We start from the raw sequence: 13,924 nt of genomic DNA on the forward strand, positions 1-13,924 counted from the left end.
TTTTCAACATTTTATTTATTGTTCCAACATTTCATTCACAAAATCATAATTATAATACAAAAACACTTTAAACCATGGACGTAAACCATGCTGTATGCTTATAATATACAGTTATTCAAAGTCAACAATAAACTAAGTCAAAGAGAAGTGAATAAACAGCTGGAGAAGAGGCCAGTATATTTACATCTGTTTTTGTTTTTTTGTTTTTATCTTTTTAAATCTAAAGAATATTTAGATAAATCCTCGTATCTTTGTACAGCAGCGAAACATCTCCAATGCCACCATTATGAGCATTAAACACACTATGAACAATAACTCTTGTTTGCCACAAAGAAGCAGGGATCAATTTGAGGACAGGAGTTTAGTCTTCCAGGATGTAGTTGGGGTTTACAACCAGAACAGATTCCTCTTCTGTGCTCGCAGACTCTGAGCCCTTCAGCCCAGCCTGAGACAGCTGGATGAGGATGTGATCCTTGAGGAAGAGATTTGTGTGGGAGATCGTATAAATGAACATGTCTGCACTTAGAGAATCGCTGACTCATTATCTTTTCACATTTTAAGATGGTAGACTTACATAGTGCACCAGCCTGTGGATGACCTTCTCTATCAGCCCCTTCCTATTGATGAGCTCCTCCTCAGAGTCGATCTCTGACTCGATCTCCTTCAGATACCAGTTGACCACTGCACTTTTCTTCAGATCCTCCTCTTCCTCAGCTGCAACACAGATTAGCAAGAAAAATGTGAGAAGAAAAAGAAAAAGAACAGTGACAGAACAGACAAGGAAATGAGATGGAAAACAGACTGGAGGGAGGAACATCTCTTACCATCCTCTGCTCTGCGCAGATGCAGGACGAGCAGGTTGGAGATGCGTTTGTACTCGGCGAAAGACAGACGAAGAGATGGTTTGGACTGGCTCCCAGGCTCGCCGTGGCCATTGACACCGCCAGCGTGTCCATTAATTCCATTAGTAAGGCCAATGACACCATCCACGTTTCCATTTACTCCATTCGGGACGTTACCTGCAAAGATGCAGAGAAGAGTTTACGTTAAATAAACAGCGGTGATGCATGGTGTCATTTCACATCTTCTCTATATTGATAGTACCTTCTTCCTGCTGCTCCTCCTCTTCCTCCATTTCATCCTCCTGTTCCAGGTTGATGTCTGGCGTCTCCACTCTGATGATAGATTTGTTCAGAAGACGGAACGCTTCCTTCACGTGTTTGGGCTGAACCTAGAAGCATGGGATGAAAGGGCAAGAGTTAATTCACAGTTTGGCCTTTTATTTTGAAAGGATGTCTTTTTGTTCCCCTCATTTTGGTTAAAGTGATACTCAGGGTGGTTTTGCAGTATTAAATTTTATCAACCACACTCAGTATCGAGTGTTGCATGAATGAAGCTTGTGTGTCTTCGCACGTACCTCATCACAACAGTGCATACGTGCCATGGCCTCTGAGAGGCGGATCATGCTCTCCAGCTGTCGCACAGTTATCCTCCAGGCAGATTTGGACACGCCCCCTGAGCCGTCACGCTGGCGGAGACGCTTGTACTGCTCGACGATGAACTCTTCTGATTCGCTGGAGATCTACGGAGGTCCAGAAGTTAATATAAAGTAAATGTGTTAAACAGTAAAAACTGGGTCGCTGGTGTCGGCGTGTGGGGACACCAGCACACCCACCTTGGGTTTGAACTGCCTGGCGAAGAGCAGGTATCTGCGGATCTCATCCAGGGAGTACAGTCTGTCCACAGACTCCTCCACACGGGAGTGCAGATCCACGATGCGTCTGGCGATAGCGTAGTCCGTCACCTATGACAGGTGCAAATCGTTAGCTGCAGTATTCAACTAAATTATCATATTTAAAAAAAAAAAAATGGACAAAATAAAAGACATGAATAGAAACAACCAGTAAGCACAGGATGCTCAGACTACGCTCATTTGCATGTACCTCATTGCACTCGTCCACCAGGATGAAGAAGAGATCAAAGCGGCTCATAATGGGAGCGGTCAGGTTGACGTTCTGCTTCAGACTCTTGCTGCGGTCGTAGCGTCCGCTGACAGGGTTAGCAGCAGCCAGGATGGATGTGCGAGCGTTCAGGGTAGCCTGAGGAGAGAAGCGGAGGAACAGTCTGGTTATTCTACTGCAGAGACGAACGATCGAATATGATAGCAGTGTAACTTCCGCTTGTGCTGCATAAACGCGAGTGTTTAAAGCGCAAAGCTTTGAAAGCGTCACCTTGACTCCGGCTTTGGTGATGCTGATGGTCTGCTGCTCCATGGCTTCATGGATGGCCACCTGGTCTTTGAGGTCCATCTTATCAAACTCATCAATACAGCAAACACCCTGAAATCAAACCAGTTAACAAGTTTTACTTGCACTAATTACATAAAGAAACTTTTTTGTTTTTTTTAAATATAACAATACACTGTTCACTGTTCACTGTTCTTCAGAACTCATGACACTCACGTTGTCGGCGAGCATCAGAGCTCCAGCCTCGATGACAAACTCATGTGACTCCTCGTCTCGGACCACGGCCGCCGTCAGACCTGCAGCAGTGCTGGCCTTGCCGCTGGTGTACACCGCTCTGGGACTGAACTCCTCCACGTGCCTACACAGGCACACACACTCAAATCAACACTGCTGTACAACAAAGAGCACTGAAAAGTGTTTGTGCCAGAAGATGGAACAAAGAAAAGCTTTATGCAAAGCTAATCAATGAAGGTGGAAACTGTGGAACGTACTTGAGGAACTGGCTCTTGGCAGTGCTCGGATCTCCCACAATGCACACGTTGATGTCTCCTCTGAGCGAGGTCCTTTCCATGGTCGTCTTGGGAACGCCTCCAAAGAGCATCAGCAGGATGCCGCGCTTCACCTCATCGTTACCTGCACCATCACGTTAACGTTTAACTCACAAGTCACAGCTTTGATAAAGAACTACGAGAGCGTCCTCCATTGGAGAAAAAGGCTAGACGGGGGGTTCGATCACTGACCGTGGATGGTGGGGAAGAGGCTGGTGCACAGGTTGTGGTACAGGTTCTTGTCCTGGCTCATCTCAAAAACCTTCTCCCACTCTTTCTCTGTCATCTGGCTCTTAATGCTTTCAGCCGTCTGCTCCTCCTCCCGCAGCTCTTTACCGCCAAACTGTGATAAAGACGGCACACATTTGTAATCACACAGCAAGATTTGTAGCCGTTTGCATTTTTAGACACATGGGCGAGCGCTTCTTACCCGTGGGTTGGTTGGCGCCACGTTGCAGGCCAGGAAGGCCAGCCTGTATGACAGCTCTCTGACTCCCAGAGCTTTCAGTCCTCTCAGACCATCAGACTCAAAGCCCTGAGGACCTCCTGCTATACGGGTACTGGTCTCTGCTCGCACACCTGGAAGTAACATCCATACAGTCATGAGAACCAAAACAAAACACCACAAGACATAGTTTTGACCATAAATGGTTAAAATTTTAAAAAGTACCAGGTGTGCTGAGCTGTGAGACATCCGGCACGACAATCAGGGTCCCAGTGAAGTCACAGCGGTCTCCAGCCTGAGCCGTCTCCACAGCCTCTGCCCTCAGGATGATCTCAAGAGAGCGTGGGATCGAACCGCGAGGCAGCTCCGCCTGCGTCTCCTGGATACGCACCTGGATACACAAACAGGGTACACAGGGTCAAAATCAGACTCATTCATCCATGCAGACAGACATCCTTTATCACAGTTACCTTCTGAAAGTCGATGAACTTGGATTTGTGCGTGTCGAGGTGGAAGCGGGAGCGGTTGTTGCACACGGGGTTCCTGCAGATGGTCGGAGGAGAGTATTTGAATTGCTGAGAGACATCTTTGATCACTGCCTGGCAGTCCATGCACAGGAAGGTACCGCTCACCTGCACCAAAGGAAGCAGGATGGGTTTAATGACAAAAGACAAGCGTAACGCAACTGAACTTTGTGTCTTCTTCACTGATATAAACATCTCACCAGCTCAGGATGGACTGGGTGCGTTCTCACCACCTGACCGCTGATTCTCACCAGGCTGCCAATACGCATGGAGGACAACTCACGGATCCTATTTATTTATTTAACACAGGAAAAGGATCAGATTTGGCATTTCATTCCCATTAACATTTACCAGTGAGAGATGCATCATTCCTGCTTTATGCACCACAACTTAAACACCATTTTGTTCCAATTGATTCAAGCCAAGCAGACATTTCTACAACCATCTTTGCACTAAAGCAATCTAGCTGCATAAATGGCAGCTCAGACCAGATAAATGGAGATGTACATGGTGGTTTGGTTAACAGTGTCTTACTTGTGTCTGGTGGGCAGCTCCTCGATAGCGACGTAGAACTCTTTGTTGAGGGGGACGTTCCCGTGATCCCGAGCAAAGTTGCGCACTGCTCTGCAGAGGTAGGGATACACTCTGGAAACAGACAATCCTTCAGGTTACCCCACAGCTTATTTCCACAGCACTGAACTGATGGTTTGAAATGCAGCAGCGCACTCTCCCACCTCAGTATTTAGATGAGATATGATGGAAGCACCTATGACTTGGTGGGCTTGCTCACCTGTAGTACTCCTCCTGGATGGTGGTAGCCAGTTCCTGGTTGAAACCCTCCAAGTCGGTGAAGCTCACCAGTAGGGTGTTCCTCTCAGGCCTGATCAGCTCCTCGGCCTCCCGGACATACTTCACCTCCCCATCCCCGCTCTGAAATCTGCAGGGTGACGCAGGAATCGGGCGAGAGTTAAGAAAAGCAGTGAAAAGACACCAATAGCAGCCGATCAAAGTAGCACTCGATCCTTATAATTGCTGATTACAAGAGCGATGTCAAGCCAAGCACGTTTCGGCCGACAACAATACGACACGGTCGCTGCCGCCTCACTTACTCCTCTAAGAAAGCCTGGAATAACTTCTGGCACTTCTCGGCCAGCTCGTCCTTCACCATCGCCCCGGCAGTCTCCGCGGTGGCTGTGGCGACATCCATGCTGCAAGTCCGTCAAACTGCGACAACAAAAAGATGCAAAACAGACACGAGCTGCTCCTCTCTGACACACAGCACGCTCAGCTCCGGACAACAGAGCCCGGTTTCGCGCGAAAAGCGAGACCACGTGATGTTTGGCGCGCCGCTTTCGACCAATGTGCGACGTTATGGAAATATCTCTGAGCTCGTAGCCAATTAGAAGCGGAAACGTAAATTGACGCGGAGCCCTGCTGCCCGTTTTCCCGCGGTACGCTTCCTGTTCTAAGCTGTAGACCCCGGGGAGAGACCGAGCTGTTATCTCAGTGTGCGCGTGTCTTTGTCGAGCACGTGCGTTAAACAGATAGGCTATAAATGAAGAATGAGCTGACTGTCAGCGTAACAGTGAACTTAGCACTTGAGCCATTTCCGGCCAAAATATTTGGACAATTTAAAAGTATGTCATCATCATCATCATCATCATCTTCTTCTTCTTCTTCCTTCTTTCTTCCTCATTGGATCATCCAGCTTCATCTATGAATCGTCTGTTTTCCTTCTGCTTGCCTCCTCCATACTTAGCATCCTTTGCCCAGTATATCTGCTCCCCCTCCTCTGCACATGTGCAAAATATCCCAGTCTTGCCTCTCTTACTTTGTCTCCAAACCGATCAACCCGCCCTGCCTCTCTGATATACTCATTCCTGATCGTGTCCATTCTGGTCACTCCCAGTGAAAATCCCAACATCCAGCTCAAACTGTCCCAGTGTAACCTGCAAACTTGATATTCCATGGAAACTCCTGCCTGACCTCATCAAAACAAGAGGGGGATCAGAGCCAATCCCTGATGTAATCTCACCCCCACCTTGAACACATCTGTCACTCTCACCCCTCTCTTGCTGTCTTACATGTCTTGCACCACCCTCACATATTTCTCTGCCACAACCTCATGCTGTACCACGGTATCTCTCTCACCACCCTATCAAATGCTTTCTCTAGACCCATGTAGTCACAGTGCAACTCCTTTTGACCTTCTCTGCACTTCTCCATGAACACTCTCCAAGAAAACATCACATCTGTAGTGCTATGAAACCATAGTCCTGCTCACTATCACATTTCTCCTCTTAACATAGTTTCAGCAACTCTCCCTCTGTAGTTACAACAGCTCTGCATATCACCACTGTTCTTGAAAACTGGTGCTAGTATTCTTCTTCTCCATTCCTCAGGCATCTTGCTTTCCAGAATTGTGTTAAACAATCTTGTTAATGCACCCAATGCCCTTTCTCCTAGTCATCCCCATACCTCCACAGGTATGTCCACTCACCCTTCTTCATAGCTAATTTCACTCCTTCCTTACTAATCCTCTGCACTTTCCTCTCATTTCCTCATCAGCCCCTCAAAGTACTCCTTCCACCTTATCAGGACATTTTCTTCACTCGCTAATACAGTTCCATCTCTATCTTTAACCACCGTAACCTGTTGCAAATCCTTCCCAGCGCAATCTCTCTGCCAAGCCAAAACTTTTTTTTCCTCCTTTCCTAGTACAACTCACTGTAAGCCTTTTCCTTTGAGTAGAAGCTACTCCCAGCCGCTCCCTTATTTTTAATTTTGCAGTTTTACAATGGATGCTAAACACCAAAAGGGGATTTGGGTTTGAGTAAATGTACTTTGATTTAAAAACCGAAAGCATTTTACTGCTGCACATCTGCGGTGAATCTGTTTTAACTGCTTTATACAAGCCTACATGTCATTTGTCTCTTCCACTAGTGGTTTCCATCCAAAGAAACAAGCTGCTTCAGAGGTCACCAGCTAGAAGTGAGAATTTGTTAGATGGGAATAAAAGACTGAATTTAAAAAAAAAATTCCCAGATCAACTTATTTGCAGTAACGAATGTGTTTGTGCCTCAAAGGTTTAGATGAAAAACTCATCGCACAGCCTCACACATTGTGTGCATTTATGTTTGAAATATGTGTGTCCAGTGTGCTTTATGTTGTAAGCATTTTGTGTGTTTTGCAGTAAATATTATTTTGTAAAGTACTGCTCATGTTTGTGAGGTGAAGGGAGTAAAGTTACAAGTATATCGTCAAAACTGTGCACAAGGACACAAGTAATTGGATTCAACTTGTAAATGTACCACGTGACCACTGGGGGGCAGTGAACACTCACGTTTCTGCATATTTTTATTTTACATGTCAGCTCAGTCAGTGTCAGCGCCTACTAGGTATCTATGTGTTGCAGGGGTGATGCTATCCATGATATGGTGCAGGTCTATATTGCATCATTTCTAAAAGGAAAGTAGTACTACAGTCACTACAGACAATAAAATAATACAATTTTTCCAAAATTGTTTTTCTTATTTATAGTTTTGCGCGGGGACTAGAAAGATACAACTTCAGCTGAATGGTTAATTTTGCACTATGTGTCTGTGTATACTTGTTCCACTCTATTGTTGTAGTTCTGTTAAAACAGTGCAGCTATGGGACAGCAGGCATTGGTGGAAGGTTGGAGAACAAGTTTGTAAGTAAAGGTGCTGTTAATAAAGTTACAACAGTAAAATGAGAAACCACCGACGGATCATGTCCATGTTGTAGAGAGCATTACAGTCCCTGCTTCTTTGTTTTATCACGGTGGCTCCTCGAGACTGGAAAGAACAGCTATTGTGACCTTGTATTCACATCAGTTACAGCAGAATTAAAAAAGTAGAAAAAAGTCGACCAAATGAACCCAACACCAAACAGGCACACCTGAGGAATCCCCACAGACAGTCATTTTGACCCGTGACGTTTTCTCATTTTAATTTCTTTAGACAGTGGGGACAACCAGAGGGTTTTCTGAAAGAAAAACTCACTGAAATGTAGCTTTTATATATATATATATATATATATATATATGTAGATAGATAGATAGATAGATAGATAGATAGATAGATAGATAGATAGATAGATAGATAGATAGATAGATAGATAGATAGATAGATAGATATATTTGTGGTTACATAACACACATTTATATTGGGCATGTTTTGGAATGACTCTGAGAGACCGGCAGAGGAAGTTATTTGTTAACAGAACAATTCACAGGGGGAACAGTAGAGCAAGACCGCCTGCAATTCTCGGAACCGAGTGGACATGATTATGTTCTGCAACAGTTAGCTGATAATAAGTGACAAGCAGATGTGGCAAAAACACAGACATTCTGTACTTAAGTAGAAGTGCAGATTCAAAAATACTCCAGTAAAAGTTGAAGTCCTGGTTTGAATTCTTTACTCAAGTAAAAGTGAAAAAGTACAGACTCTGAAATGTACTCACAGTAAGAAAGTAAAAAGTAGCTCCTTGAAGAACATCTCTACCACCTATTTTGTGCAACACTAACTGAACCTTGTGCTCTATTATTGTAACTATAAAATAATATGCTGCTCTTTGTGGATGTACACAACTTAATTCAACCAGATGTCAGCAGATGTTTTATGAGTTGTCTTGGCTGATTTCCATCCTCGACACTGACAGTACAGTGTGTATTCTGTCTTTTTTTCTAGAAGGTATAAAATTGGTATGAAGGTGAAATTCGCTGAATGAATCTCAGCACCATCAGCTTAACTTCAGATTCATCTCTGCTGCACTTTATGTAACCTAACTCTGACCATGAAACCACAGCCACTGTGCACCAGTCACACACTGTTCTTTACTTTAAACCCCTCACAACAAACTAACCTGTTTATTGGATAGGATTTATAGGATTTTCATGCAACCTTTAAATAACACAGCGAGTGTACCTCCGTTTGTTTAGCTGCAGGTTTCACAATATGAAAAAACGTAATGTCATGTGTACAGACCAGATATCTGATTTAAAAATGTGAGAACTTACATGTAAGCTTTAAATTTCCGGTTTATCAAACACCACTGATCAGTCCTTATCTTTAGCCCCTCTTCTTCCTCTCGTGTCCTCTTTCTTATCTTTCTCCATCTCTGAGTGAAGTTAGCTCTCTGTGTTTTCTCTCCCTGTGAAATACAGCAGCTGGACCTTTAGCTAGCAACACAGTGTAAGACAAACTGCACACAAACAGTTTGTGTGTTTGTTAAGCTGATAGAAACATCACTCCCTTCACGCTCGCTCGTCTTTAGGGCTCGCTAGATGCTGAAGTACTGCAAAACCACTGGCCCACTGTAACCCCTGACTACGGCACATGGTTTTGCCTCCTTCATCTCCTTTTATGCTACATCCCCTGCTGATTAATACAAGAACAGGACTGCCTTTCATGTGGTATTGGTTTGATGTTTGATGGCACGCAGTAACATGAAAAAATAACTTCCCTCAAATGCCTTAAACCAGGAGTATTGAACTTCAGGCCTTGAGGGCTAGTGTCCTGCAGGTTTTAGATCTCACCCTGGGTCAACACACCTTAATCAAATGATTAGTTCATTACCAGGCCTCTGGAGAACCTCAGGACATGTTGAGGAGGTCATTTAAGATAAGAGATAAGATAAGATAGAACTTTATTAATCCCTCGGGTGGGTTCCTCTGGGAAATTCGACTTCCAAAAAAAGCACAGCAACGACCAAAGTTACAGTTACAGAACTGTTATATATACACACACACACACACACACACACACACACACACACACACACACACACACACACACACACACACACACACTCCCTCTCCCCTCCAGAGAGGAGTTAAACAGTCTGATGGCGTGTGGGACAAAGGAGTTTTTAAGTCTGTTAGTTCTTGTCTTGGGGAGAAGCAACCTGTCACTGAACAGACTCTTCTGGTTGTTTATGGCCATTTAAATCAGCTGTGTTGGATAAAGGACGCATCTAAAACCCCCAGGACATCAGCCCGCGAGGCCTGGAGTTCGACACCCCTGTCTTAAACCACACATGTCAAACTCCTGTCCTCGAGGGCCTGTAAAACAACAGAAACTACAGATCTACATCATAGTACACATAAAAATACCCATAAGACAAACTATAAAACATTATTATGTATTTCTTAAGGTGTCTTTCAATATAGGGCTGGATCACCCAGGGGACACAAACTCCATCCTGAGGCAAACTCAGTCCACCGTCAGGGTAAACATTCATTTCTGCTCTATTATTCTATTAATTTCTATTTCAGTTCCCACATTATTCTCACGTCTCCACCTGCTGAAGTCAATACAAACATCAGCCAGCGGGCTATTGGTTTCACCTGTCACATTGTATTAATCCACCAGGAAAAAAGCAGGAAGTCATTGTGAGCCATTTGGATGCAACCCAGCCTCCTTCTCTCTTTATTTCTCCTTTTGTCTTGACCTCTGTTTTTCCCACGATTGTTCAGCCGCAGGAAACTCAGTCGTGTTTGAATATGAGGGAACCTGACCATCTGTAGACGATCACACCCCCACTCACCCACACACACACACACACACACACACACACACACACACACACACACACAGATCAAATTCACACGTACTCAGGCATATCCACCACAACAAAAGTGCTCTGATGTTTGATGTAAAACAGTTTTCACATGATGTTTGACTTTGTATTTGAAAATTAAATGACAAAACTACTAATACTAATATTATTACTTTACATCATTGGGTTTATGACATCATTAATACTAATGATTTCTTATAATCAGACCCACACACAGGCAGCACTGCCTGTAGTACACATCTTTGTGGTACACTAAAACTTGCTGGTGCACGGAGATGAAAAACATGCAGTGTGTATAGATCTTTTGGTAACTGGTGAGAAATAGTACAATGGGGGCAAAATACAACCAGGATATGAAAGAGGAGCGGGAAAAGATAGTTTAGAAAAGACTTGTTTCCTGGTTTATTTGTACTCAGCTGCTGACACATTTTCATTGTTTCGCTCGTGTCCTTCTGTGCACTAGACGAAAAATTACGGTATCTCACATTCATACAGTTACAGCTGTTCTTATGTGCTTTGTGACTGGACACCTACTTTTACTCCCAGCCTTAGTACATCGGTTGTGTGAAACATAAAGATAAGCAGTAGGAGACATGTTCAGGACAAAGAGTGGGCTGTAGATCTGTACATTTCTTGAACACTACTGTGAGTTCACTGTACTCATATGGCCTACATTGTGACTAGATCTCAATTCAGTACGGCACATCTGGATTGTAATGGAACGGGAGATTCATATCATGGATGTGCAGCCAACAAATCTGCAGCAAAATCTCTGGGGAATGTTTCCCAGCCCGTTGCTGGATCTTTGCCATGTAGAATTGAGGCAGTTCTAAAAGTAAATCCCAATACAATCAAGTGTCCAAAAAATGTATCCAAGCAGTTGTGTCCTGGTGACTATTCAAATTCATTTAGATACCACAGTGGGATAACTGCAAGTATCCAAAGGCATTTCAACATAGATGCAAAGCTGCAAGACTTTTTTCTAGAAAGACTTTTGTACATTAACCAAACAATGTAAATAAAGTTTTATTAATGACCATAATAAGTCAAGCCTGTAACGTAACATTTGAACTTTTTCATTTTGATATTTCAAAATGTATTTGAAAAGTCAAACAAACACAGCTAGCATGCTAGAGCTCGCTTTGGTTTTCTAACAGACATGCTAGTGAGCTATTGTAAACAAGCAGTTGAAGTTCTCTTCTTATGCTAACCGCTTTAACGCTGGTTTGAGCGCGGAGTCAAGGAGGCCATTTATGTGAAAAGGAAAAGACCATCTCTGAATCGAGGAGGGGGCCTAAGGGTACATCTTTCGCCATCTTACAATGCTGTGATTGCAGCCATTCCCCAACTCTCTGTGAATGGGACTCATGGCCATTGATCAGTGGTCTTTGATCAGTGGGTTTTGGTCAGTGGTTGTTGATCAATGGTCATGAGAATTTGCATAATTATGATTAAGGAACTGACCTCCCAGCCCATTGTTTCCTCAGTGGGCTGGTTTCAGTCATTATGCAAATGTACTGTTTATAAGATTGGGGAGACCTGCAGTCAGCTGAGACTGAAGAAGTCACTTGGATGAGTGACGAAACGTTTCTCCCACAAAACGCTGCGTCCAGATGAACAGAATCAACTTTTTGGAGGGTAACTGCTTTAATGCTAGTCCGTACTTAAATACTAATATTAGCATATTATCGTGCTCACAATAACAGTGCTAGCATGTTTAGCTGATGTTAGCCATATTTAATTAAGATAAAACAAGATTAAATGTAAGTTAAAAATTTACCTAGACATGATAATTATATAACAGCGAGGTCTGAAACATAATTAAAGAATTAAGCAATTAGCATGTTTGCATAATAGAATTTGGTATTTATACTAGACAGAGTGGTGTAAAAGACAGAAGAATCTTTTATAGACCTGCTGTCTGTGACTGGAAAGAAAGTATCGTTGAGGATATTAGAACTAAAAGGCTGTAGGTGAAGATTGAGGGGCCCATTAAAGTGATTCATCTTCTGGTGACCATGAATATCTGTACAAATCTGCAGTTAAAAGATTAACAGTCTGCGCTACAGTGACGCTGCATACTTTTATAAGAAGGAACAAACCCAAGGTTCTGGAGCACTAAAATACACAAACATAAAAAGACAAAAAAATGAAACCATCCTATAATGATGTCTCAATGTGGTATTTATTTCTTCCACACATACAAATAACTTAGCACCTTTATACCTGGTTATGTGTGAAGCTGGTTCAGGTCTTTGAAATCCTTCAGTGTGAATGATTTAGTTTATAAGTGCTCTGTGTTGATGAGTGGAGAGCTGCTCCACTGTTTGATTGTTTAAGCTGCTTGTTTTTCCTAAAATGAGCCACAGGAAGTCTTTCCTGTTTTGAATACACTATGAATAGAAGTGAATTGTGTGTATGTGTAGCGCATGTCGGTGTGTGTGTGTGTGTGAGCGTTTGAATGTGTTAGGGGCGAGGAGGAAGCGGCGTATATAAAAAGGTACCAAAAAGGTCTTCTTTAGGTTTGCAAACATAGAGGTATACACTGCGATCAAATAATAGGACGCAGTAATCATGATTTACACCTCGAGATGCTCAAAATGCCACACAGTTAATTTGATCGCGGAGCCGACTTACTGTATTTTTCCTTTCTGTCTCTCTCACAACTCTCCTCCTCATCCTCTCTTCGTCTTCACTCCAGGAAACAGGACACAACAAACTTCCAGCTTCTGTTTCTCTCACTTCCAAGTGGAAGTAGAAATGTGGGAAGCACTTTTGTGTGCATTAAGGTACTGGAAAAATGAACCTCCTGACCCTCTCGTGCTCCCTTCTTTCTCATGTAGGAACTGCAAACTGTTTATATCATCAACATAAATCTTACCCTGCTCCCCCAAAAGGCTGACGCAAAAACATTCACACACATCCAATATTTATATCAGTCGCACACACGCTCACACACACGCACGTACATGTGACTCAGATACACCTGGCAGACAGATGGTGCATCTTACAAAACGCAGTTTCATTTTTCAAAAGAAATTGGCTGTGTCCATTCTCCGCATCAGTGGATTCAGATGGCGCACAGCTAAATGACAATGAATTAAATATGGTGATGCAAGCTGCCGGTTAATCAGATAATAACCATGCAACCCACCTACTGATTTTTTTTTTGTCTTTTTTGTTTAAACTCTGCAACCGAGAAACACCCTGTTATAAACAGGATTCCCAGAAAACACTCGTGATTTTAAGCTCTGACACAACAGAAGTTACCATCTGCTAATTAAGACCAAAGACATTTGATTGAGGCTTGTTATTCCTATTACACCTTTCCTGTCCCTTTTCCGTGTGGGGTTTTGTGATAAAGTTCTATTGCCATCGTCCTTTCATCTCATTAGCTAGCTTGGCTCCAATTTTCTTTTTTTAGGAGTTTTCATGATTTGTATCTTACCCACTGAGAATAGGAGCTGAGGGTGGAACTAGCTGTGGTTGAGAGATTGTGTAAACCAGAAACTCACACTGTTTCACACAGGAAGACAGAAAAAAAGAAAGAAAAGCCAC

The 13,924-nt window shown here is 43.2% G+C and overlaps 1 protein-coding gene across 1 annotated transcript; it reads right to left on the reverse strand.

Annotated features, from left to right (window-relative positions):
- Nucleotides 1-2: 2 nt before the first annotated feature.
- mcm6 (minichromosome maintenance complex component 6) lies at nucleotides 3-5,223 on the reverse strand. The gene is made up of 18 exons (XM_082512992.1): nucleotides 4,873-5,223; nucleotides 4,554-4,700; nucleotides 4,298-4,408; nucleotides 3,964-4,051; nucleotides 3,710-3,871; nucleotides 3,465-3,630; nucleotides 3,225-3,373; nucleotides 2,987-3,137; nucleotides 2,738-2,879; nucleotides 2,463-2,604; nucleotides 2,232-2,339; nucleotides 1,944-2,099; nucleotides 1,676-1,804; nucleotides 1,418-1,582; nucleotides 1,105-1,231; nucleotides 825-1,019; nucleotides 575-714; nucleotides 3-472 (listed from the first exon to the last, which is right to left on the reverse strand). The coding sequence occupies exons 1-18, from the start codon at nucleotides 4,968-4,970 to the stop codon at nucleotides 362-364; spliced, it is 2,487 nt and encodes an 828-aa protein (XP_082369118.1). The 5' UTR covers nucleotides 4,971-5,223; the 3' UTR covers nucleotides 3-361.
- Nucleotides 5,224-13,924: the final 8,701 nt, after the last annotated feature.

Source organism: Aulonocara stuartgranti (assembly GCF_965226115.1).
Source record: "Aulonocara stuartgranti genome assembly, chromosome: 18".
NCBI lineage: Eukaryota > Metazoa > Chordata > Actinopteri > Cichliformes > Cichlidae > Aulonocara > Aulonocara stuartgranti.